The following is a 24,424-nucleotide window of genomic DNA, read 5'->3' as shown; positions in this document are numbered from 1 at the left end:
GACATTATAGAGTAACAGTGAACACTATGTTGCATTCCAATGCAATTAGTATATAGAAAAGCAAGGAAATTAATTTGAAATATCAATTATAAACATGAACACGTGAAGATTTCAACGCATCTGATGTTGGCAAGTGTGACTAGGCACGTTAGGCCCCGCCCCCTCCGAGTCTCGGATGGTGGTCGGCGGGGACGACCATGGTGGAGACGGTAAGAGTCTCGGACGTCCGCACCGCCGGACCAGGACCCAGAGTTCACGAACGCTGACGGTCTCAGTGTCGATCCTGCGGGACTCTGTGACGAGGGAGGTGCGCCTGTGACTCCATGTTGTTTTTAATGAGTCCATTGTTAGTGTAGTCTGACCCTCTGCCACTGTTCCTACCATGTCTGCCATTAAGTATATTGGAGGACTGAAGGAGTACCTGGCCAGGGGAGAGTGCGTAAATGAAAGTTCCATCTTCAGGCTTCATTACCAGTTCACAGTTGTGCTTTTAATTGGTGCGTCGATCCTGCTGACGGCGGCCGAGTTCTTCGGCACCCCCATAGACTGCATCACTGGACTCTCGCAGAAGAATGTCATCAACACCTACTGCTGGATACACTCGACCTTCACTATACAAGATTACTATTTACGGTGAGTTCCCCCCCGGCCCGAGTCACCGTCATAACCCCATTGTTTACGGTGCTATGACAATTGTTTAGTGTTAAAGGTGCAAGTTTATTATAAATAATTACTCGCCCGTCTACTTTAGCATAAACAATTACAATTACTTGCCAGAAACGCTATGCGTATTAGTGGCTTTAGGTATTGTATGTACTATCTATTAATCCAATATTATTTGTAACTGCATCTATGTATGCACTTTTCCTGAATAAAATATTATTTATTATTTACTCGAAGTTGGTGAAATTGAAGAAATGATAGAATTAAAGCTATGGATAATTTTGGCGATTGTTGGAGCAGGTCTCGTCAATTAGGTCGTGTAGAACGAGGGAAAATTCATTTGCAAGTTCAATGTGTGTGTAACTATAGGTTTCAACGGTAGATATTTGGCCGTCACGAACCGGGTGTCAAAGGGTTGAATTAAATGCTTGTGTCTCTTGTTTTAGGAAGAGATGGTTCCCTGTCATTATAAACTTCTAGGAGTGGAGCCGCGAGTCGACCAGCTAGTTCAGGGTATTCTATAATGATGGCTACAATTAGGTTGTTTGACTAGGTAGCTGCTAGTACATTACAAAGGAAACTGCAGAAGACTTTGATGAATGCGACACAGCGCCTGGTTAACAGAGTATATTAAATTGTGGAAAATATTTTGATTCCAAAGCGGCCAATGTTTTTGTTCCGCTGTAGAGGATGCGAGCCAATAGCGGCCTGCGGTGTTTAGCGTATACTGATTGATGAAGATTAAGCCACCCAAAAGGTGACACGGGCATGAATAGCCCGTAAGTGGTGCCTTTTGAGCCATTACCAGTATCAATAGATGATACTGGAGATCTGTGGAGGTGCGACTGCACCCTGCGTGACGGGAGATGTCTCCCGTGTAGCGTATACGCCAGTGGCGCATGTTTTAATTGGCAAATATGCAGTTCAAATTCAATTCAAACGTTTATTCCGGTAAAAGTACATGCATAGATGATGAGTTACAAACATAATGTTGGATTTTATAGAGCCAGTTGGCTCTGGTTAGAGGTTAAATTGGGCACACATTCCCTTTATGGTAAGCCTGTTATAAAACTCATTTGACCGGTCACTTTTGTGTTGTAAATTACTGGGCGTTTTTGTAAACTTTGTGCATAATCAAAATGTAAAGGTCGCTGGGAACCACCTAATTATTGCTTAGATTTTATCTTTTTGCATTGCTAATTCTACATCAAGAGGGAGATGTACAAATATTAGGACGATGGTGCCACATTCCGGTTTTATTTTCATTGCTTGCACGAGGTAATTTTGTTAGTCATAGATTATATTTATATGGTGTATCAGGGTTTTGGTCGATGATGGCGCCATTTTTTTTCCTGCAAATTTATATTTTTTTAAGAGAACTGGTAATCCTTGTTCCACTAAGTTGCCTTATAAAGCTGTTAGTGTAATTTATTCAATTGACTTACATTGTTGAAAAAAGTAAAATTGTTTCATATTTTAATGTTATATATCTTGAGTTTAAAATATATTTCGGTATTTCATGCTTTATCCACATAACTTGTATGTATTTATTGGTGTCTGCCCAGTTGTTACAGGTATATAGGTTTCATAATTGTTAGAAAATAGATCCAGCTAAGAGTCAATGTATTAATGTTCAAAGTCTGTCTAATAGGATATTGGGTTGGGAATAGTGTCTTATATATATTGCATAGTAATATATATTATTATTTAACTTGAACTTGTTAGATCCCATTTAAATTATACAGTTTGGTTTTGGTCACCATACAAGAAAATAAACATGCATTCTGTATTTACACAGAAGGAACTGGAAACCTCAGGTATGAATAAGGTAAATGCAAGGGGAGGGGGGGGGATGCAATAGAAGTATACAGATGTATGAAGGGTAAAACAAGGTGGATATTAATAGGGTGCTAAATACCTACACAATAACTTCAATGGATACAAATTTGTATTTGTGTAGATTTAGGAAGATCCAAGTAAATACCGAAATAGGGTTTTGGACCCGTAACAAATTACTGGGCAATAAGTAAACATGGGATTACTGCACTGTATTGTTTTAAGTGAAGATTTGGTATACTGGTATATAAAAGTTTGGATTATAATAAAATAGCTGCCTCATATGGGGCAATAGGTCTTGTGCAGTTTCCCTTTTAATCTTAGGATCTAGATTCGCAATTATTGGATAGACATTTGTCTAAATTTCTTGCCTTTTCCAAATGTTGAATGTCTCTGGCATTTTGGCTGTAATTAACAGTACCAGTTCCATGTTAAGTTTAAATGTAAACCAAATCAGACAAACTTGTGCATGTCCAGGTAGTGGAAAGTTGCAATATATCCATGGTATGAGCATTGCTTTTAGGCACGGTCACATTTTATGGGGTACTCTGTAAAATGGATTTATACTAGTGTCCATAAATTTTAAATGTAGTAAAGTTCTAGAATAGTTAGCCTAGCATATTTTACATGAACATTGTCAATTCTACTTTGAGGTTGCAGTGAAATAATTGCAACTAATGTGTTAGTCTTTGCAGTTCCATGGGTTGATCCACTTTTAATGTTCTTTTCAGCACCCCATCCTTTTCTGAGCAAGTTAGATTAGGAATTGTGTTCCTATCATATCCCCATAAAATTTGTATCCACTTTGCTAATATTTGATAGGCCCAAATAAGGGGAAAGAGGCATGTTCATCATACTCGGCTGGTATTGTAGGCTAGCGACTCCAGACACAACTAAACAAACCTGTAAATGCTGTACTATTCATCAGCCCTTCTACAGAGCTGGGAATGTTATAGAAAATGTGCGATCTTTTGGCAGCTCAGTCATTTGTGATGCGCTTGATAGCCAATTAATATTACAAAAGGAATACAGTAGTGCATTAGGCGTACTGGCCCCCATGTTGTAATAGCTTCTGCTATTTATTGGTCTTTTTTGTAAAAAGAAGTTCTAGAAGAACACTGTGGCCCGAGTAAAACACTAAAAGTACCTATGCTCGAAAAGCCATTAAAAGGGTACAGTAATTGGAGCAACCAGATCCCCTCTACCATGTCTTTTCATAGGTCAGCATTTGAGAATTGGTTTAGTTTAGAAGGGCTGTGATTGGCCTTCCCCAAGATGATACAAAGTCTTTGCTTAGCCTCCAGGCAGATAATATATGGCAGTAGTGTTTAAGATAATAGATTAGTGAATCACGTTATTTTGACTACGGTAATCCAGAAATGTACACTCTCTTGTTCCAATGCATACCTTGATAATTGTCTTAATTATGGTAGAGAAATTAGTGGTAGGATTTAATTAACAGTTTTTGACTTAATTTTCATTTAAAATTAATCTTGTATATTTTAGTTTATTTAATTTCCCCCATTGTAATATACAAATTTAAATGATAAAGGTAAATGGAGTGAAACCACAATGAAAAATTTACCTGAATTTACTCGAGGGCCACTAACGCACTAATGGACTCGACGAGGACAGGAAGCCAGCAGTTTGTCAAAGGTTCCCCATTTGTTCTAAATATTTTTTTAAAGTTGGGTTTTAAATTTCAACAGGCTTGGCATTTATGGCTTTGGCAGATAAGCAGTTCCATGGGTTTATAACCCTGTGGGTGAAAAAGTATACTGTATTATGTTTTCAGTCCTACATTGTATACTTTGTTCTAACAAACCTAGTTGTGATTATGGGGGTTGAACTTCGGCTCTTTGGTTCCACCTCTCATTATTCTTTAATGATTTCATATCCCAACTCGTACCTTGTTTGGCTGGCTCCCTAGACCTATCTTCATCACCTTACACTTGCTTCAATTAAACTCGAGTAGCCATTTGTTGGAGTATTGTGGCATGATCTTGAAACCATTGCTCCTTGTTTGTGGTACATGTGACTTTTTGAAGTTGTCTGGATCAACATCCTCCAAATTGTTCAGTATAGGTACTGTATACAGTAAGGGATGAGTTAATTAGGACATTTTGTAGAGATGTGGCATGTAGAATTCTCCTATTTTTAGAGGAGTTGACATTGAAAATCTGTCTGGTTCTAGGTTATTGGCACAAATTGCTAAGCAATATCTAATTTGGTTAAAAAACTCAAATGGCATGATTTACAAATGTTATGGTTTTTTATAGTGGCTTTGTGTGCATTTGTGTGAAGGGGTTAGTCATTTTTGTCTTAATTTACTTGGAGTACATAAAAGCAGCACTATACAGTACTGCCATCAGCTGGAGGGTTGGTACACTAAGTATTTTGATTCTTTTTAAGACTTAAATGCATAATTTTTAAATTTTTCCTCTGCAGAGAGAGGGGATCCCAAGTAGCAGAGCCAGGGGTCGGGTCTCCAAAAGGATATGAAGAAGAAATAGAGGCAAAGTGGCGTTTCCACAACTACTATCAGTGGGTTGTCTTTTTCCTTTTTTTCCAAGTAAGTTTTTTTTTTCCATGATCAAGTACTGAATGCATGAGATGAGAATTTTGTCTCCATAGTAATTAAGCATTGATATTTTTGCTGGATTATACAATATTGTAATACCAGGAGAATGCGTTTTCATGTTAGCTCAACTCGGCTTGAGGTGCCATTTGTTTAGTGGTTCATCGAGCTCAGTGTTAGCAAATTTTGTTACTATTTTCATCATATGCTGATGAATTACATTCCAGCCATTGAAATTACACCGCAGAATACCATGAAGTAGTTTGTTGCATATCAATACTATAGAGGAAACAAAAGGCCAGTTTTCCCAGTCTAGGTAGCTCCTAGCTACAGTACATCCAACCACACCCACTCCTATACAGTATTTGTTAAGTCTTTTCCCCGAAACAATACAGCAGCCCCCATGTTTCATTGTTAACCTGGTAATATGTTCTGTAAATCTGCAGCCTCGTTTCCAAACCAGTATTTACCCAGGGTTTTAATTGGAAGATACTCCATTTGTATAATTTTTTTGTTATAAAAAAATATTTAGCACATTTTAAATTTACCTTGTTAAACCCTTTATTTACATCAAACCCCTAATCTTGTGTTTTCATGAGACTATAAAGTACTGTACTTGGCGTGCATCACCAGCATGTCCACCAGCAACCTTAGTATATATTGTATATTAAAGTACTGTACAAAACCACAAGGTTTCTCCCCCTACAAAACCCCTTGAAAAAAACTTAAGTTTGATAACCTTGTTAATCTTTTCATTAAGGAGGTTCATATGTAATGGGTCACCTTCATCATTTTCTGCACTTTCTACAAAATGTCTTTTTCCACAAGTCCCCAAACCTGAGCTGCATATGTAAGTTTGATCCAGCAAGGTCAAGATAAAGTAGAAAAATAGTGTTCTTATTACTAACATTGCTTGTTTTGAATTCTAAGGAGATATAAATCCACCAGATACAGTAGCTGGCCTGCTCTTCCCATAAACAATTTGGTTAGCCCTAAAAGAATTTTGTTTTCAGATTTGGCAATTTCAATACTGTACTGGTCAGCTGATACCTGGTAACTTCCATTTCCTAGGCTTAGACCCCCTATATTTTTCAGCATTAAAATGAATCTGCTAACCTCATCCATTTTGAGTAGGCTATCAAAGTGGTCCAGTAGCAATATGCCTCTTGTAATCTTATCAATGCTCACACGATGGATATTGGGTGCATAATTTACTACTAGATTTCCTAATGCTACTGATGAGTCCTATGCTTAAGTAGTTAATATGTAAATAGAAGTGCTAGAGCAGAGCTCTTTGGCACTCTACATGCAACAGTTTCCCCACCCAACTACTTTATGCTGTCAATAATACACATACTTGTCTGTTATGTCCCTAATATTTAGTGTGTTAAAGCCTCAGGGATTTAGAACTAGTAAATATTATTTTTCAGAAGTAATTATATGTCCCATGCCTGTGCACAAAGGGAATAAAATTTGAGGGATTTTGAGGTGTTCTAATAATTTAGGTATTTTGAATGGATTTTGGCAATAAACATTCTTTGCACTTGACCTCGATCAACCACTTCTACTTCAAATGGAGCAGTAAATGTGCAGCAGTATTCCACTCAAGATACATGTAGTACAAGTAAACAGTTTTATCATTGGAATTTCCTGTTTGACAGTTTTTTCTAACAAATTTGTCTTCATCTATAATGTGTGCATTAAAAATTAAGGCTTGCATAACAAAACTCTCAGGTCTTCTACCTAGTTTTCTGCTATCATATTGTTTTGATTGCATTTTTAATGGGCTCTTTTTACCCATATGCTAGAGCTGAAACTGAGTATTACTCTTTATGGGTATTCATTGATAATGTTGAGACACCCAAAAAAAGAAACCCACCACCTTTTATTTTCTACGCCCTCTGATATTTGACATTTAATTTTCCAATGAGCCAACTAAAGATAACATCTCTAGATAGTTTTTATTCAATCAAATGTAACTATTTTCAGTTTTATATTGGTTTATGGTATTTTTAAATTAATTTTGTCTCTTTTCCCACAGGCTGCATTATGCTATATTCCCAAGTTTGTTTGGAACACTTGTGAAGGTGGGTTGATGACTACTATATCCCAGGGGCTAAACCCAGGACTACACAAAGAGGATGAAGTCAGTTCACGCAAGAAAGTTGTCATTGACTACATTGTTAAACACATTCGGGTATGAATAGATTATTTTTTTGCATGCAATGGTAATTTAACTTAAAAAAACTCAAACAAAACTCAGTTTGGTGGATGCTAAACGGTTGGTAAACATGCAAAGGCTGCTATATTGAGTGAGCTTATTTTTTTTTAATATATGTTAAGTTGAATTTAGTTATTTATTTTAATCGCCAAAGTCTATTATTAATTTGTGTAACGACTGTGTTGCAGATGCACAATGGTTACGTCTTCAAGTACTGGTTCTGCGAGTTGCTGTGCTTCATAAACATTGTTGGTCAGCTGTTCTTGATTGACAGGTTCCTGGGAGGAGAGTTTCTCACATATGGTCCAAGAGTAAGGGAAATTTATTACTGTAATAATTTGTTTTCACTTTATTTGGAATTTGCATAAACTTATGAACAATGATGCTGCAAAATGATGTTGAATTTTAATGAAATTTAGGTAAAATGAAAAAACTGAATGTTCATAAATAGGTATACCTATGTTGTATTAAAGAATGTAAGGGGAAACTAAAATAGGTTGGGGGGGGGGCTTTAACCTAGTTTAATGTTGCTTTGGTCTGATGGTCAATATTTTCTAAAAGTCTTGCACAGAGTCTGTACAATGGGATCAGACCTGCCAAACAGCATTAGTATTTTCTTGATTAAATCTTGAGAACGATTAATCGTGTATAAGAACTTTATTAGGCCTATGAAAGGTTAAGGAATCTTTGTTCTAACTTAAGTTTCCTCAACTTTTTTCAGTAGTTTAGTACAAAATGACCAACTATGCAGCATTTCTTTTGTAATTTGGATCCTTGACTGCTAGAGGTGCCCTTTCTTCCCTTATTTAGGATGGGTTGGTATATAAATAAGGCAGGTCTAAGTAATTGTAAACATAGGTGTAAACGGTATATAAATCTAATAAAGTAATTGACTTGAGTCTTCCAGGCTGTTGACAATGAAAGTTGAGATAGATTATATCTTTATGCTTAAGATTCGTTCATTCATAAGATAGTTTCATGAATGTGAAAGTTGTGAAGTTCTTGCTTGGTATTAATACCTGGGATGGGTTATTGATGAACCAGAAATTTATAGAACAGAAAAGGAAAATAGTTTTACTGCATTTATATATAAAACTTCAATAAAGTGGTGGTTTATTTTCCTAGTGAAAGTAATAGGAAGAAGCGAATTGGGAGGCAGATTTTACACACTACTCTAGATCCCAGATTGTCTTTATTTAAAGTATGATGCTAGTCAACACATCAGGCAATTGTGACCCTTTAAATTTTTTTTTAATTTACCTGTTTAGCATTAATACTTGATCAACCACAATCAAAACTTATTTCAGTTTACTAAAACAGGTACATAGCCTTCCCGGTTTGGTGCCTTCTTTTGATAATTACTTACTTAAACAGGTTGTGGAGTACAGTGAAATGGACCAAGAGGAACGAGTTGACCCTATGATCTATGTTTTCCCGCGTATGACCAAATGCCACTTCCACAAATTTGGTCCTTCGGGTACTTTGGAACGTCATGATGCTTTCTGTCTGCTTCCACTTAATATCCTCAACGAAAAGGTAATTTTTAAGACTGGGTTAGATAGTATGTTTTGCTGAAAGTGCTGATGCATTAAATTTTTTTTTTCTCCTATAATTTAGGTTAATGAACCTGCATTAAATAATTACAAAATGTTTCAAATACATGTGAAGAACTTAAGACATGTTAATCTAAAAGTAATTTGTATGCAATGTTTTATTAATATTTTATGGAAGGTATTTAAAAAATGTTTAATATGGAAATCAATAAATACCAAAATTTATACTGCCATAGACAAAATGTGTATATGAACTGCTTAAGTCTGTTTTGACACCAAAGAAATTAGTTGATTTTTCTAAAGTACAGTACTGGGTATAATTACCTTCATTGTTTGCACTGGAAGCCAAATTACTTTTACCACAGTTCACTAATTAGCCATATTTATCCATCTTCAGCTGGCTTTCCGTTTTTGCTCATACCCAATTCACGATACAGAAAATTATCATCTTTAAAGTGGCAGCAACTGCAAAATGCGTGGGATAGGCATTGTTTTTTTTCTAATTATAGTATACTTGGAGATTTTGCATTCTTATACAAATTTTTATTTTACTTTGTAGGTGTTCATAACAGTGTGGTTCTGGTATGTGATTCTGGCCACCCTTTTAGGAGTACTACTATTGTACCGCATAGCTCTCTTCGCCCTACCTGGCCTGCGTCCACGTGCCATGCACAAACATAATAAGGCTGTCCCCATTGAGACTGTTGAAGCTATCACAAATAAAACTTCCATTGGTGACTGGTAAGGATAGTGTTGGGTTTTTGTGTACATTATAATGTTTTTTTGTGTGGGCTTTTGGGGAGGGGCATATGCAAGTGTGCTACAATTACTGCAGCCTGTCAGGGGCTGCATTTTGGACAGATGTACACAAGTTTTGAGGGAGGGTAGGCTATGAATGACACTGGTTTGGTTTGATACCACTGGTCTGGGTTTACCCATGATACATGTCAAAGATTTTTAGTTCACAATAATAAAATTTTGAAGCTGGTTCAGCATTAAAATGAGGGGTGCAGAGTAAAATCATTCATTTAATTTTCATAAATTAACATTTTGCATAACCATAACTAATTAAAAAACCTTTTACAGGTGGATCCTATACGTTTTATCAACAAACATCGATCCATTAGTGTACCGAGACATTATGACGAGACTTTCAAAGGAGATTGAAACTGCTAACAGCAATATGCCATACAACAATGCAGGATTATATTCATCGTCATCTGTATGAATGTTGGAGGACATGGACTGAGGGCTGTCACCACCAGCTGAAGGTGCACAAGCTATACGCACTTATGTAAGTGGATTTATACCTATATTACACGTCTTTAAGTTGGGCAAGTAATGGGTCACTTACACTGACATTTTCAGTGCTGTGAATGGTATGCTTTGGGAATAGGCAATGTTAAAATACGGATCAGAGGTTATTTATCCGCTTTAAGGAGTAACCTACTGCACCAAAATGTTTGTAAATGTATTTTATAGTGTGGTGGATTATATTTCAGATATCTAATGTAATTACTGTACCTGAAATACATTTGCACCTAATGCCATGTCCCATTTTTCTAAATCTTGAATCCTGTTAATATTGCCTCACTTTATTCATATGGCCTTCATTTTCATTTTATATTTAAAAAAAAAAGCGACGATATAAATGGTAAATCTGCGGCAATTTTTTTTTAAGGAAGTAAGTTTAGCTAGTTTTTGTAATAAAAATGGGATGAATAGTGGTGACTGGAAAAAGAGGCATTAGGTTTTAAGTTGACACCATTGCAGGTGTTACGGAGGCCACCATATATCATGTACCGTGCTGTAATAGCATTTCAACATCTGACTAGCCGAGCCTCTTGCAACTTCACTGATTGCATTATTTTCTATTAAACTTTTATGCAGTCACTTTCATTAAAAGTGCAAGTTTCCACTTTAGTTACCAGCATTCTACATTCCCTTCAGCTGAGATTGTCACATGTGATCTTGTGATTAGTTCTCCTTTAGGTAAGGAGAACTAACCATACTGCACGTGGGCGACAGCCTTTAGTCCTTGTCATGGAATGTCACTTATGAATTTATTCCCTAATGCTTTGTATTAATACTGATGCAGGATAGTCCTTTCATATTGTTATTCTATGTACTGTAGTTGTATGTTCCAAAAGTTTTCAACTATTTATTTATTTTTTTAAATACGTTGAGGTAATGTATTTTGAGACCCCCCATTCAGGAGTAGTTGACTTTCCAGAATGCCGATTGTTTAAACATTGCTGTTAATGCTCAGACATTCGTTGTAGCAATAATTGGTAACAGTGTTACCACAATGCTGTGTATGGGAAAAGGCTTGTGTGCTATTAACTGACTTGTGGATATTAATGTTGAATCTCAATTATTAGATACTGGCATAGCAATATTATTCTTTAAGACTTAAAGAATAATTAAAGCTGATAGCATTTTTATTTATTATATTGGTCAGGGATAATTGGAATACCCCTTTAAGTGTTGAGCATTATTGTAGTTGTGAAAGGTACTATAATGCTCTCTAGACCTTGTAGTCAGTGAAAGAAATAATTTGTTTTAAAAGGAGAAAATCTTGTCACTAATTGAAGTTTGTGACAAACTGTATAAAAGGTTTGCATGTGTTTACTTGTGGAAAAAGTCTCAAGAAGTGCCAAGTGAGTTGGTCTGCTTGCCGATGCTCGGGTAATGAGACAACTGCTACATGCCTTGTAGCAAAAATGATGTTGCAGCTGTGAACTTTGAGATTTGTATTTTAAGAATTCTGTACTTGTAGCTATATTAAAGATAAATTTTTGTAAATTGTGTTTAATTTAACCAGATTGCATTAGTTTACACACACGTGTGAAGGAACCACAAAATATGCTTTTGGGTCAACAGAATCTTGCTTTTTGTGAAACTCCAGTCTGCCTCTGCCTTTTAGTATCTACAATTACTGCAGCAATAAGATTTATAACTAGGATTTACTGAATTGTGAAAATGCCATTTGTCTGGAAGCAGTGTTGCTTCCTTGCCAAGCTGTATATGGGACTATACAAAACTTTTTATTAAAATGGCAAAAAGATTTTTTCTCTAAATTGCCACCTATAGCAATACATTTTTATTGTTGTAAAAGTAGTACAACATAAAATAGCTGGTGCCTTTGTATCATAATGACAACTTTCATTAAATTATTTTACAGCTAATGTTAATTTGGTGGAAATTACATTGAATTTTATGCTTACCACAATATAAGGGTAAAAAATACATTGCAATTAGTGCAAAATGTTTTAATTATGCAGCTAGTATGTGTGCAAGAACTAACATCTCAGACAATTTCAAGTGGATCCTTATCTTTCTCTGAAATGACTACATTAATTTCCTTACTAAACAGTTCATGAAGACGAGGTTGAAGTTTCTTGAGAAATCCACGCTCGCTGTTGGAATGATCGGTGAGTATCACCGAGGCACCCTGGTGAGTAGCATCTAGAACGTCATGATGAGACATTTCCCCGGTGAGCCAAAGATCAGCACCAGTACCACGCAGAACTGAGGACCCCGAGCCAGCACACACTGCTACACTTCTCACTGGGCTCTCTGAAACAGTGAAAGCATTTGTGCAACAAAGTAGACAAATGTTGTTTATACAGTATTTACACAGTAACTAGTAGCTATAGTTTAAGACTTAAGGCAGGCAAGCATTCATTATGTACTGTAGCTCACTGCCTGAAGTAACTGCTATGCATAAATTATAAATCATGCTGATGAAAAGTCAACCCTTACTTTGTTCATTATGATGTACAGTATCTCCTACTGCTAAACTCCTAAAAACTTAAATAAAGCTAAATTTGCAAAGTACTAGGCAAGATTATCGTTACAACGAAATGAACTATGCTGAATCAAAACTTAAAAAAATTCTTGGTAAACTTACCAAGTTTAACACCACGCGCCAGTGCTAAGCGGACGTGTGGTAACCCAAGATACGACTTGATCCTATTAACAGCTTCCTGAATAGTCATTGGGGAAGCTATTGTACATTTTCTCCCCATACCATGGCCAGGAATGGGAACCTGCGATGACAATGAAAGTGTTTTAGACATTGAAACCAAGATGCATTATCACATCTTGTATTAAATACTGTAAGTCACTTAAAAATTTGCATCATACACAGGACTGTTCAACAGATTTTGACACTGAAAATGAGCAGTGTTGAGCTGTCTTGTGTATGATTTGACCACACAGTACTTTCAGATTATTATTAGACAAATCACCAGGTTTTGCCGTTTCTCAGTTCACTACAATAAACAGTGGCTGTCTGCTTGAATGAACACTTTTCACACTTGGGCCCATCTACAGCACAAGAACTTACATTGTATTTGAACTTTGCCTTACTATTTTATTGCTGCTAATATTATTTTTCCAAGTACCAATGGTCGAATGTCTTCACACAACTTCAATAAGAGGAAAACTATGAATTAGTGAATATATATAGTTAAACTCCTTTAAAACAGTCAAAACCACTGTCATTCATTCCTGGGAACTATCCCTACCTTACAAACTCAATATTTTCATTCGTCTTCCTAGGCAGTTTATTACATTAGCACCAATATTAAAAGATAATTTTTTTGTTTTAATACCATACTGAACTTCATTGCCATGTACTGTACTATGTAGTTAACAGTGGTATGAAGTGGTTTGTAAATATGTTGAGGTTGATTTTTGTTATAATTACTGTTAGCATCTAAAGAGTTACAAACACCACATCTATAGCTAAGACTTGTTAATGTTTATATCTGAAAACTTATTAGCCGGGAAGTTTAAGATTATTAGTTACCTTTTCTAGCTTAGTAACCGTGAGCTGCAAAGATGAAGAATTTCCAAGACCACTGGCCAGGGTGACAATGCTCCCAAGAGTTCGTTCTGTACACAACAGTTCCACATGCTGTTCACCTCTGCAATATTGAACAAAGTGAAAATCATCAGTGCTATGCTTTTTCAAGGGAATTCATACCTGCAGCATACATTATATTTTACTATGTCTGGCAACAAAGAGTGGCCAGGCTATCAACCTCTGCCATCACTAGATGGCTCAAGCTATGAAAAATTATATTTGTACCAAAATAAATATTAAGATAAATAATTTAATCTTTCTTATACTGTCAATATGTAAACAAATGTTAAGATTTTATTAATAGCTATGAAATGTTAAAGAATTTATTTGATTTGCAACATACAGGAAGTGCATGTAAATATTGTACTGTAATCAGTGTCCATACAAACAATGTCTCAGACTCTTACAAGCAGAGGCAACAATATCACCCTACAAGAATTAATCTGTAAACGCACCAGTCCAACACTTTGATAAGAATTTTCTTTACAGTTTGTTAAGATCGTGCAACTTTCCACCACATCTAATATCTTGGTCTGTCAACCAAGTATCTGTTAAGCTGAATGTTCGCCACAACCATCACTCCTAAACACCCATCTGCACCTCTGCACTAAATCACCAACAACCCATCCACATCAAACTCCCACTAATTACACCCCCTCCAACCACCAATACCCTCCCCCCTCCACATGTCACCCATGCATTACCAACTACTCATTTTTTCTCAATGTCACATTTTTCACAATATGTCAAAACTTCCCATTAGCTCTGATCAAAGCATATCTATACTAGTTAGTTTTGTATTAGACTATAAACTTGGTATTTTCTTCTATTTTATATATATATATATATAGTCGTACCTAGTAGCCAGAATGCACTTCTCAGCCTACTATGCAAGGCTCGATTTGCCTAATAAGCCAAGTTTTTCTGAATTAATATATTCTCTATTTTTTTCTTATGAAATGATAAAGCTACCCATTTCATTATGTATGAGGTCAATTTTTTTTATTGGAGTTAAAATTAGCGTAGATATATGACCGAACCTAACCAACCCTATCTTTATAGGTTAGGTTAGGTTAGGTAGCCGAAAAAGTTAGGTTAGGTAGTCGAAAAACAATTAATTCATGAAAACTTGGCTTATTAGGCAAATCGGGCCTTGCATAGTAGGCAGAGAAGTGCGTTCTGGCTAATAGGTACGACATATATATATATATATATATATATTATATATATAATGAAATACTTGCTGGAATGGATTTCCTTAATGATTGTGTGAAGGCAATTTGTGTGTGGTACAGAACTTGCATGACACCAGTGACAATATTTCATGTCTTACAGGTTTATCTATTTTATTGAAATACCAAGAAAATAAAGAACGGTATAAAGTTTTATGTGGAAATGTCTAATGCACCTCTAATTACATAATACAGTACTGTATAACAAAGTCCTGAAGTGAAACTACCTTATAAAGACAGCAGATTGATCTGGGAGGTCTGTCAACTTTTCCAGGAGTGCTGCTGCCTCGGACTTGTCGCTGATAAAAACAGTCACTCGATGACTATAATTTGGCGAATTGGTGCTCGGTTGTATCGGCTTCACTTCTTCTCCATCTACATACATACAAAAACATCATTAATTTACAAATAGAGTACAGTAAATGCTGAAATTTTTCTTTTGCAAATTACAAATAAAATTGATCCATAACAAATCAAGGAAAGCAAAGTCACACAAGTGCTAATGTCAACAGATTTTAACTTTATACAATAAAATATTCACAGTACAGTATTTTTTCAACAATTATTTATTTCACTCACCAAAAGCCTGAATGAGCCAATCATTAACTCCTCCCAGTAATGCATCATAAGCAGTGTGCGGGGAGTAGACAGCAATGCCCTTCTCCAGACAACGTGCAACAATTCGCTCCTGGAAGAAAACGCCGGTAATATAAATTGCCCAAATCTAACAATATATCAGTGCACACCAGGAACAAGAGAGATGACTCTAGATCATCATGTACCAAAGGCTGGAAGAGATAGTGTAGTGGCAGTATGCCTGATCACCCCACAGCAAGCGATACTATATTGGCCATGATCTGGCCCTAGGCACCAATCCTTAACTGTTCACTCAACAGTAATTTGAACGCAAGCACAACTAGGCGAGTACTGTATATTTTTAAATAAAGCACTGTACTGTATTATACATGCACTGTATAATGCACGATACATAGCAATAATTCATAATAAAATCCTGCATGCAGCCTACAAATTCAAATTATTGTACAAAATAAAAGCAGCTGTATTTAGATAACAGATAAACCAGCATCATATGAATAATTTTTTGGCCTTGTATAAATAAAAGACAAAAACTGCCATATAAGCACCTTCCAGGCATTGCTGGTGATCCTCTTCAGCGGCCGGAACACAGGCGGGTGATACGAGAGAATAAAGTTAGCGCCTCGTTCCTCCGCTTCATCCATGACCTCTTCGGTGAGATCATTAGTTAACATTACTGTCTCAATTTCTCTGCAGAAATTGAAATGATTGCAAGCATGAATACAAAAATCAAATGCATAATATTAGTTACATGTAATTTACAAAAATATTTGAGCTACCTGTACTGGATAAAGTACTGTACACAGAAATGCAGAAATATTGATAATACTGTATGGCTATGGAATCTTTCAATAACAGAAAAGGCAAATAGGCAAGATATTTGAGATTTTTTTGGTATACTGTGGGTGGATGTGTGAGCATACCGTGGGTGGAAGTGTGGGCATACCGTGGGTGGAAGTGTGGGCATACCGTGGGTGGAAGTGTGGGCATACCATGGGTGGAAATGCGGGCACACCATGGGTGGAAATGCAGGTATACCATGGGTAGAAGTGCGAGCATACTGTGGGTAAAAGTGCAGGCATACCGTGGGTGGAAGTGCGGGCATACCGTGGACGGAGTGTGGGCATACCATGGGTGGAAATGCGGGCATACCGTTGGTAGAAGTGCGGGCATATCGTGGCTATTCAGCAACACCACTTTATTGACAGCACTTAGTATGACAAATATATCCATCCCTTTTCTCACTACAGGTATTACGTATTACCTGTACTTATTCTGTAACATTAACCCTGCAATTTCCAGTACTGTATCAATAACATGTGCCCTCCAAATTTATATAATTATTTTGTTTAATGATATACTATATTAGTAATAATGAACCTTAAAAATATCCTTTGTAAAACGTACTTCTTACTGTATGGCTCAACCAAAAGTCCAACATTATCCCAAGACTCTGCCAGGGACGTTGAGGCCAAGCTGTCGAGACGTTTCACAACCTCTGAGAGATGCATGCTAGAAAGAAAAAATTTTTTACTGTATGAACAAATTTCCTTGCCAGTTTCAGGAAAGGGTAGGCATGGGCAAAGATTTGCCCCTTTAAACTCTACAATGGTATTAATTCATTACTGAATACATGACAAAACTGTCACATGCACACTATACATATAAGAGTTATGAGCAAAGTAAATACTGTACTGTATTATGAGTTAGAGTCCCAAATATTTGCTACCTTCATATATTTACGGACTGACACCCAACCCACTCTTTTGAAAATGAAGAACCAGTGACATTTCAGTTCAGGACAGATTGAAACATCGTCGGTTCTTCACTTTCAGATCTGTGGGTCGGGTGTTACTCCTTCAGCCACATTATTGTGACTCTATCTACATAAAATTAGTACTGTACTAAAACTGGGGGCTTGAGGGGCATTAAACTGAAACAAGTGTACAGCAAGCAACACTGACTAACCTGTAATGTCTGAATTGAAGGAATCTTCCAAATGGGCGATGTAGAACACAGCTACTCATAAGAAAAGTAGCTGGAATGGTCCCTGAAAGCAACCATAAATTTGTATGAAGTGTTTGAAAAAACAAATCTTAGCCCAAATATATCCAGTACAGATACCATCATCATAATATACACACACCATTCCTATACAACTTGTGTGTCAAGTACCCCACACACTTCCCTGAAAGTGATTGCACTTTACAAACATGGAACATTTTAAACATGCAAGCCAATCACAATCTTATTTTAATTGACTTAAGAACAGTTCAGCAAGTCTAGGTATACAGTATTAAGAATGAAGTGATGCTGACAGCTGAGTGGACAGCGCTTCGGATTTGTAGTCCCGAGATTCCGGGTTTGCTCCCCGGTGGAGGCGGAGACAAATGGGCAAAAAGTTTCTTTCACCCTGATGCCCCCGCTACCTAGCAATAAACAGGTACCTAGGAGTTAAGACAGCTGCTATGGGCTGCTTCCTGGGGGGAGGGGGGTGTAACAAAAAGGAGGCCTGGTTGAGAACCGGGATGCGGGGACGCTAAGCCCCGAAATCACAACAAGATAACCTCAAGATAAGATGGTTATTCATGCCTGCTAAACTACTGTTTTACCTGAATTTACTTGAGGGCCACCATCTCTCTAGTGCAGTGTTTTTCAACCTTTGTACCCTTGAAATAATTCCAGCCCATACATTAGATAAAGACACACAGATTTCATTGTCAACTGAAAGGAGACAATTTCTGAATTTGTTTTTGATTCTGGTTACAATAAAAATTAAAACACACTCAAAAATATATTTAGAAATAGAAAGAGCCTATTTATCAGTACCTCTTGCAGAACCTTTAGTTACCTTGGTGTGCCACAGCACAGGGGTCGGAAAACACTGCTTTAATGGCTTCAATGAGAATAGGAAGCAGACAGCTTTCAAAAGGCCCCTCCCCCTCCCCATTTGTCCTGATATATGAAAAGAAATGTGCCCAACCATTTCTGCCCTGATCAGGGATTGAACCTAGATCCCTTGCATATGAGGCGAGGACATAGACCACTGTGCCACTGTTTTCCAGGTGTGTGAGCAACCAACTTGAAAGTGATAGGTATTATGGTAGAAGAAGACCAACACTACTCCGTTATTCCCTCCCATCTCCAGTGCTTTAAATTTAAATGAAATCTCTAGAGAATAGATGCAAAAACAAAAGTGTATTGATAATAGATTATGCATAACAATGATGATTGTTTATGAATAGCAATCGGATGATGCGGTTTAGTCATTGGAACATTTACTGTCGGAGTAAATGTATTGATGCCTTTTAAAGTCATCATAATGTGGCAGTGTTATGATAACAGAACTCCAAACAATGGATAAAATTTAGATAAATTTTGAATAAAAAAAAAAGATCAGGGTTAATACTTGCTTGAAAAGAGGGTGATAGATTTATGGAACACATTGCCATGTAACATGGTAGATGTAGCATTCCATTTCAGGTGTAGATTCAGACAAACATATTTGACTGAATGTAAATTGGAGCTGGTTTGTATTGGCAAATTGAAAATTTACCATTTCATCTATTCTTGTATTAAATGTTCAAACTGCTATCTGCCTCTCCTTACTGTCACAAGCAACTTAACCTTAATTGTTTCTTTAACAACAGGTTAGTGCCTGAGCAAGTCTCTTAAGCGATTTGTTTTTCCATCAACTCCCAGGACAAAAATATACTGTGTACTAAAATACGGCTCTATTTTATTAACCAAATTAAAGTATTCTAACAATAACTCTGATGCATGTTTGATTAACATTCTAGTACAATACATATCTAATAATTAAGAATGAAAATACTTGAAAACAATGGAATATTTCTGTAACCTAATGACATGTGTACATCTGACAAAAGTAATATAACATAACTTAAAACAATATTTCAGCCAAACAGACTAGAGCTAAGAATAGGCACTGTATAACAAATTTTTCTAATATTACAAGGAATTACACTAATAATTTACTTATTAGTTGTGTCATTTTCAATGTTCTCAGAATATGTGTGAAAAGTCCCATAACTTAACAGTTCCATCATCGCTGGCAGAGGCAAGTAGCCCCATTACCGTTGGATTCCATGACACACTGTTCACATCTTCAGCATGTGCCCGAGGTATTGTTAAAATAAGGTCAAATACTGGAGCATTTTTATCCGAATTGGGATGCTCTTTGAAAATACGAATGGCATCATCTCCACACGACGTAGCAATGGCTCCCGAAAGATGGCACCATGCAATGTCATAGATGGTACGATTATGGTAACCAGACAAAGTGCAAACACATTTCCAAACAGGATCTTTGTTTGGTGTGGCAATTCCTTCACTGTTTTCTGGTTGATATTCCTGCCAGATCTTCACTGTACGATCATCAGATGATGATGCCAACCGGTGTCCAGAAGCATCAAAAGCAAGACTCCAAACAGTCGAGTCATGCCCATTCAAAGTACAAAATGTAGCCCAGTCATCAGAATCTTCTTTATATAGTTTGATACTGTTGTCATAGGAAGATGATGCTAAAACATCTGCATTTGGATGAAAAATGACTTTTTTAACATCCTGAGTGTGGGATGGCAACACAGAGACACACTCGTACTCGTCATCCTCGCCAACTTCCCATACCCACACTGACTTATCCCTAGAGCAAGTGGCTAACAATGACCCAGATGCTGACCAAGCAACACTCTTCACTTCATTTTCATGACCTTCTAGTGTTGCAATACAATCAATATCATTAGTTTTACAGTCCCAGATGTTGACTGTGGCGTCAAAACTGGCTGAGGCCATGTTCTTTCCACAAGGAGACCAGGCCACACATCTTACAGTGCGTGAGTGGGCTTCACTTAGCACATTCTTACAAATCCATGAATCCCCTTCCTTTGCCCAAAGACGAATAGACCGATCAGATCCACACGAAGTGAGGATTGTGCCTTGGGGGTTCCACGATACATTCCACACTCGGTCCTTGTGACCTGTCAATGTTTCCAGAGCAGTGGCCATCCTTCCTTCTCACCAGTCTGGAAGAAGAAACAATGTCATGTGGACTTGCAATGCATTTGCCATCACCGACAGTAAGCTCCATAAACATGTACAGTACATTATAACTGTCTTTCCTTTGAGTATCCGTTTTAAAAAGTTGTATTATACACCTACATTTTATTAATCCAGCGTCAGGTTACCTAGTACTGAAGTCATCTTTCGAGGTCCTCATGACCTCATCCAGTGTCAAGTCACCCGCCAACACTGGATTACCAACGATAAATATAAAACACCTTTACAGTAGTAGTAGTGAGTATACACCCAGTACTAAGGTACTTGCTGCCTATCTAGTAAAAATACCTTAAAAGGTCCCTGTCAGTGTTGAGGCACATAGTACAGGGTATTACACACACACAGATCATTAAATTCAAATGCCATACTATTGGCTGGGAACTGACCATTTTGTTTAAGGTTGTCCAATCTAATGGGCCATTTTCATAACCTGACAAGCATGAAATCAGAGGAGAAATACTGCTACGGGTTGACCCAGATGTAACCTGCTGCCCCTCACACCGGTCCAGCGGGCCGCCTCGGACCACACCATGGGCCACACCACGGACCTCACCCCGCCACACACCATGGGCCACACCACGGACCTCACCCCGCCACACACCACGGGCCACACCACGGATCACACATACCTTAATCCTTCCTGCCCGAAACGCTGTGTGTACTAGTGGCTTTACAAGATTGTAAACACCATGTTATGTATCCTCACAAACCCAATGTACCTTTATTTTTATTTATTTATTTATTTATTTATGCATATACAAGAATGTACATAAGGAATGTGAGGATACAAATATGGTAATTACAGTCTTGTAAAGCCACTAGCACGCGCAGCGTTTCGGGCAGGTCCTTAATCTAAGAAAATTTTAAGGAGGTAAATACTTGAAAAGTTTATAGACAAAAAAATGAAAACAGATTACATGGAATGAAAAAAAAAGAAGATGAGAGAAAAATATAGGTACAGTATATTAAAGCACATAGGTAGCTATGATTGATTGCAATGACAGCTTAAAATGGTAGTTGACAAAAATTGGTAGTCACAATACAGCATATGGCTAGCACATAAAAGAAGACAGCAATGAACACAATGATAAGGTTGTTTGATATTACATAAAAATTTGGAGATTGGGTAACACTAGGTACAGAGCAAATTTAAAGCTCGGTGTAGGAAACTAAATAGATGAAGTTAGGTACTTTTTGGTTTTGCTTTTAAATAAGGCAAAAGTTTTACAGTTTTTCAATTCACTAGGGAGTGAGTTCCATAGACTAGGTCCCTTAATTTGCATAGAGTGTTTACACAGATTAAGTTTGACCCTGGGGATATCAAAGAGATATTTATTTCTGGTGTGGTGATAATGGGTCCTATTACATCTGTCCAGGGAGAGTTTCAGAGCATGGTTTGCATTTAAGAACAGGGTTTTGTAAATGTAGTTGACACAAGAGAATGTGTGGAGGGAGTTAATATTTAGCAAGTTTAGGGATTTAAACAAGGGAGCTGAGTGTTGTCTGAAAGCAGAGTTAGTTATTATTCTGATAGCAGATTTTTGCTGTGTGATGATGGGCTTAAGGTGGTTTGCAGTGGTAGACCCCCATGCACAGATACCATAATTAAGATAGGGGTAGATTAGTGCATAATATAGTGAGAGGAGAGCAGAGTTAGGAACATAATATCTGATTTTGGAGAGTATACCAACTGTCTTAGAGACTTTCTTAGTTATGTGTTGAATGTGGGTGCTGAAGTTGAGTCTCTTGTCTAGGAATAGGCCAAGAAACTTGCCATCATTTTTATTACTGATGTTAATGTTGTCTATCTGTAGCTGAATTGCATTTGATGATTTGCTTCCAAATAAGATGTAGTAAGTCTTTTCGATGTTTAATGTTAGTTTGTTCGTTGACATCCATAAGTGGACTTTTTTTAATTCATTGTTCACAACATTATTTAGTGTATGTGGGTTGAGGTTTGAGTAGATAAGGGTAGTATCGTCAGCAAACAATATAGGTTTGAGAATATTAGAGACATTAGGCAGATCGTTTATATATATAAGAAATAGAAGAGGTCCTAAGATGCTGCCCTGTGGCACTCCAACGGTAATTGGTAGAGTGGAAGAAGTTGTATCATTGATGGTTACATATTGGTGTCTGTTACATATTGGCCTTCTTGTATAAATAAATAAACCCTAGTAAAGTTTAGTAAAGTTACAACCACGCCAGGATTGTGACATTCATCACTACAATCTCAGGCAGGCCAGCAGGGTGCCATACATACATACATACATACATACATACATACATACATACATACATACATACATATATATATAAATAATACCTCTTACTCCTGGTACAGGCCACTAGAGATCGTGGCACTCGGGAGGTAAATTCAGGTGAATGTCTCGGGCTGCGGACTAGTAATGCCGGTGAGAAGCCTTGTTCAACGGCCCCGGAGTGATATGACACGTGTCACTTGGTGTTACAAGCAAAAATTGAGAGAAAAGAGAGATATATTTACCTTAGTATAGGAGGAGTGAGGTCTCAGCCGTCAGCCACACACACAACAGCTGATTCAACCAACTCTCAAACAGTCCAAACTTATTATATTACTTTATTTTATCATTGTTTCCCAAGAAATTAATCTTTTTATTGGACTATTTATTATTAACAAAACAAAAATAATCAATTCAGCGAAATTGGTGATTACAATTCTGACCAATTTCAAAATATAAAGCAAATAACTGATTGTATATTCAACGATTATCAGATTGGGTCTAGAAATAATAAGGGTTTTATTTTATAAATAATATTTCTGATTATAGCTTTAGAAAGCGTGAAAACTTTATGTAAACGTTTATACAGGAGGTAAGGACCCCCCCGGGGGGCGGTTGCCATGACAACAGCGTCGCGACCCCCACAACCAGCGTTGTAATTAATTTATTTATTTTCCTTTGCAGATCTCCAGATTAATGATGTATTGACACACAAATTGCAATTTCCCATTAAGTAATCCATGGCTCACACAGTTTTTGCAAATATATAATAAGAATCGTATATATCAAAGTCAACAGATTACATATACCTGTATATATAATTTTCATTAAGGTTACTTCTATAATTGGTTCGACAAGATAACACCACCATAATGAAGGTAAGATAACTCTTAGTCAACTTCATTAACAACATTTCATTTATATAGTAGCAATATACTGTAGCGAGTAGCATTTCCCCAAATTTATATAATAAGCATCTGCCTGTCGTTCTTAAAATTTCAGATGAGCTGTGAAGCACCAATGACATAAATTTGGAGTGGGATATAGAAAGATCAGCAAGTACTGACATTATACTATAATATTTTTCGGAATGACATAAGCCTGTTAAATCAAAATAATCTTTACATGTAAATGGTTAATGGTTGAATTAGATGTATGTAGGAGGTGGTCGCAATTCCATCTAATTAGATTACCTAATTCACTTGCAGCTAATTTTCATTGTAGCATTTTATGTTAAATCTATATATATGAGAGAGAATGTCTCCTCTGTCCAAAATTGGAGGCCAGATGCTTGGGGTTAGCCTCACCAAACTTTGAAGGGGGAATGGTCTGGGGTACAGGACAGACATAGGCTGTTTGGGGTTGGTCCTATTAGTCTCATTAAAAAGGGGTTTGGGCTCAAGAATGACCCCCTCCTACATAATTGGTGAAGTCACTAGATTTCCTCACTTGAAAATGATGATCATGAGTTCAGTATTCCATCCCCCTTGCCCTTTTACAGAGAAGGGCAAGGGAGGGTGAGGAGGATAGA

The 24,424-nt window shown here is 37.0% G+C and overlaps 2 protein-coding genes across 5 annotated transcripts; one reads left to right on the top strand and one right to left on the bottom strand.

The window, feature by feature from the left end:
- The first annotated feature begins 234 nt into the window (after window positions 1-234).
- LOC123769223 (innexin inx1) lies at window positions 235-11,656 on the top strand. Its single transcript, XM_045760251.2, has 7 exons — window positions 235-633; window positions 4,948-5,071; window positions 7,119-7,274; window positions 7,487-7,609; window positions 8,673-8,834; window positions 9,411-9,592; window positions 9,938-11,656. The coding sequence occupies exons 1-7, from the start codon at window positions 383-385 to the stop codon at window positions 10,077-10,079; spliced, it is 1,140 nt and encodes a 379-aa protein (XP_045616207.1). The 5' UTR covers window positions 235-382; the 3' UTR covers window positions 10,080-11,656.
- Window positions 11,657-12,107: 451 nt separating this feature from the next.
- On the bottom strand, window positions 12,108-23,201 carry Ciao1 (cytosolic iron-sulfur assembly component 1). Of its 4 annotated transcripts, none has more exons than XM_069309972.1 (9): window positions 23,139-23,201; window positions 17,522-20,598; window positions 16,961-17,065; window positions 16,102-16,243; window positions 15,536-15,644; window positions 15,184-15,331; window positions 13,668-13,785; window positions 12,765-12,903; window positions 12,108-12,430 (listed from the first exon to the last, which is right to left on the bottom strand). In XM_069309972.1, the coding sequence occupies exons 2-9, from the start codon at window positions 17,578-17,580 to the stop codon at window positions 12,162-12,164; spliced, it is 1,089 nt and encodes a 362-aa protein (XP_069166073.1). In that variant the 5' UTR covers window positions 17,581-20,598; window positions 23,139-23,201; the 3' UTR covers window positions 12,108-12,161. The 4 variants fall into 4 exon arrangements, with proteins under 4 accessions (XP_069166073.1, XP_045616208.2, XP_069166074.1 ...); XM_045760252.2 differs by having other exon boundaries at window positions 17,522-17,603; XM_069309973.1 differs by lacking the exon at window positions 23,139-23,201 and adding an exon at window positions 22,959-23,094 and having other exon boundaries at window positions 17,522-17,603.
- Window positions 23,202-24,424: the final 1,223 nt, after the last annotated feature.

This window comes from Procambarus clarkii, chromosome 66, assembly GCF_040958095.1.
Source record: "Procambarus clarkii isolate CNS0578487 chromosome 66, FALCON_Pclarkii_2.0, whole genome shotgun sequence".
Taxonomy (NCBI): Eukaryota; Metazoa; Arthropoda; class Malacostraca; order Decapoda; family Cambaridae; genus Procambarus; species Procambarus clarkii.
The sequence above is the reverse complement of the archived record's forward strand: the minus strand, read 5'-3'. Positions and strand labels throughout refer to the sequence as shown.

Bases quoted from the DNA above. Each gene is read 5' to 3' on its own strand.
- LOC123769223 (XM_045760251.2), top strand. From the start codon at position 383: ATGTCTGCCATTAAGTATATTGGAGGACTGAAGGAGTACCTGGCCAGG. The intron at 7,275-7,486 runs GTATGAATAGAT...ACTGTGTTGCAG, and splicing joins ACATTGTTAAACACATTCGG to ATGCACAATGGTTACGTCTT. The intron at 7,610-8,672 runs GTAAGGGAAATT...TTACTTAAACAG, and splicing joins TTCTCACATATGGTCCAAGA to GTTGTGGAGTACAGTGAAAT.
- Ciao1 (XM_069309972.1), bottom strand. From the start codon at position 17,580: ATGAGTAGCTGTGTTCTACATCGCCCATTTGGAAGATTCCTTCAATTC. The intron at 16,244-16,960 runs GTACGTTTTACA...CAATTTCTGCAG, and splicing joins GTTGAGCCATACAGTAAGAA to AGAAATTGAGACAGTAATGT. The intron at 12,431-12,764 runs GTAAGTTTACCA...TCACTGTTTCAG, and splicing joins GGCGCGTGGTGTTAAACTTG to AGAGCCCAGTGAGAAGTGTA.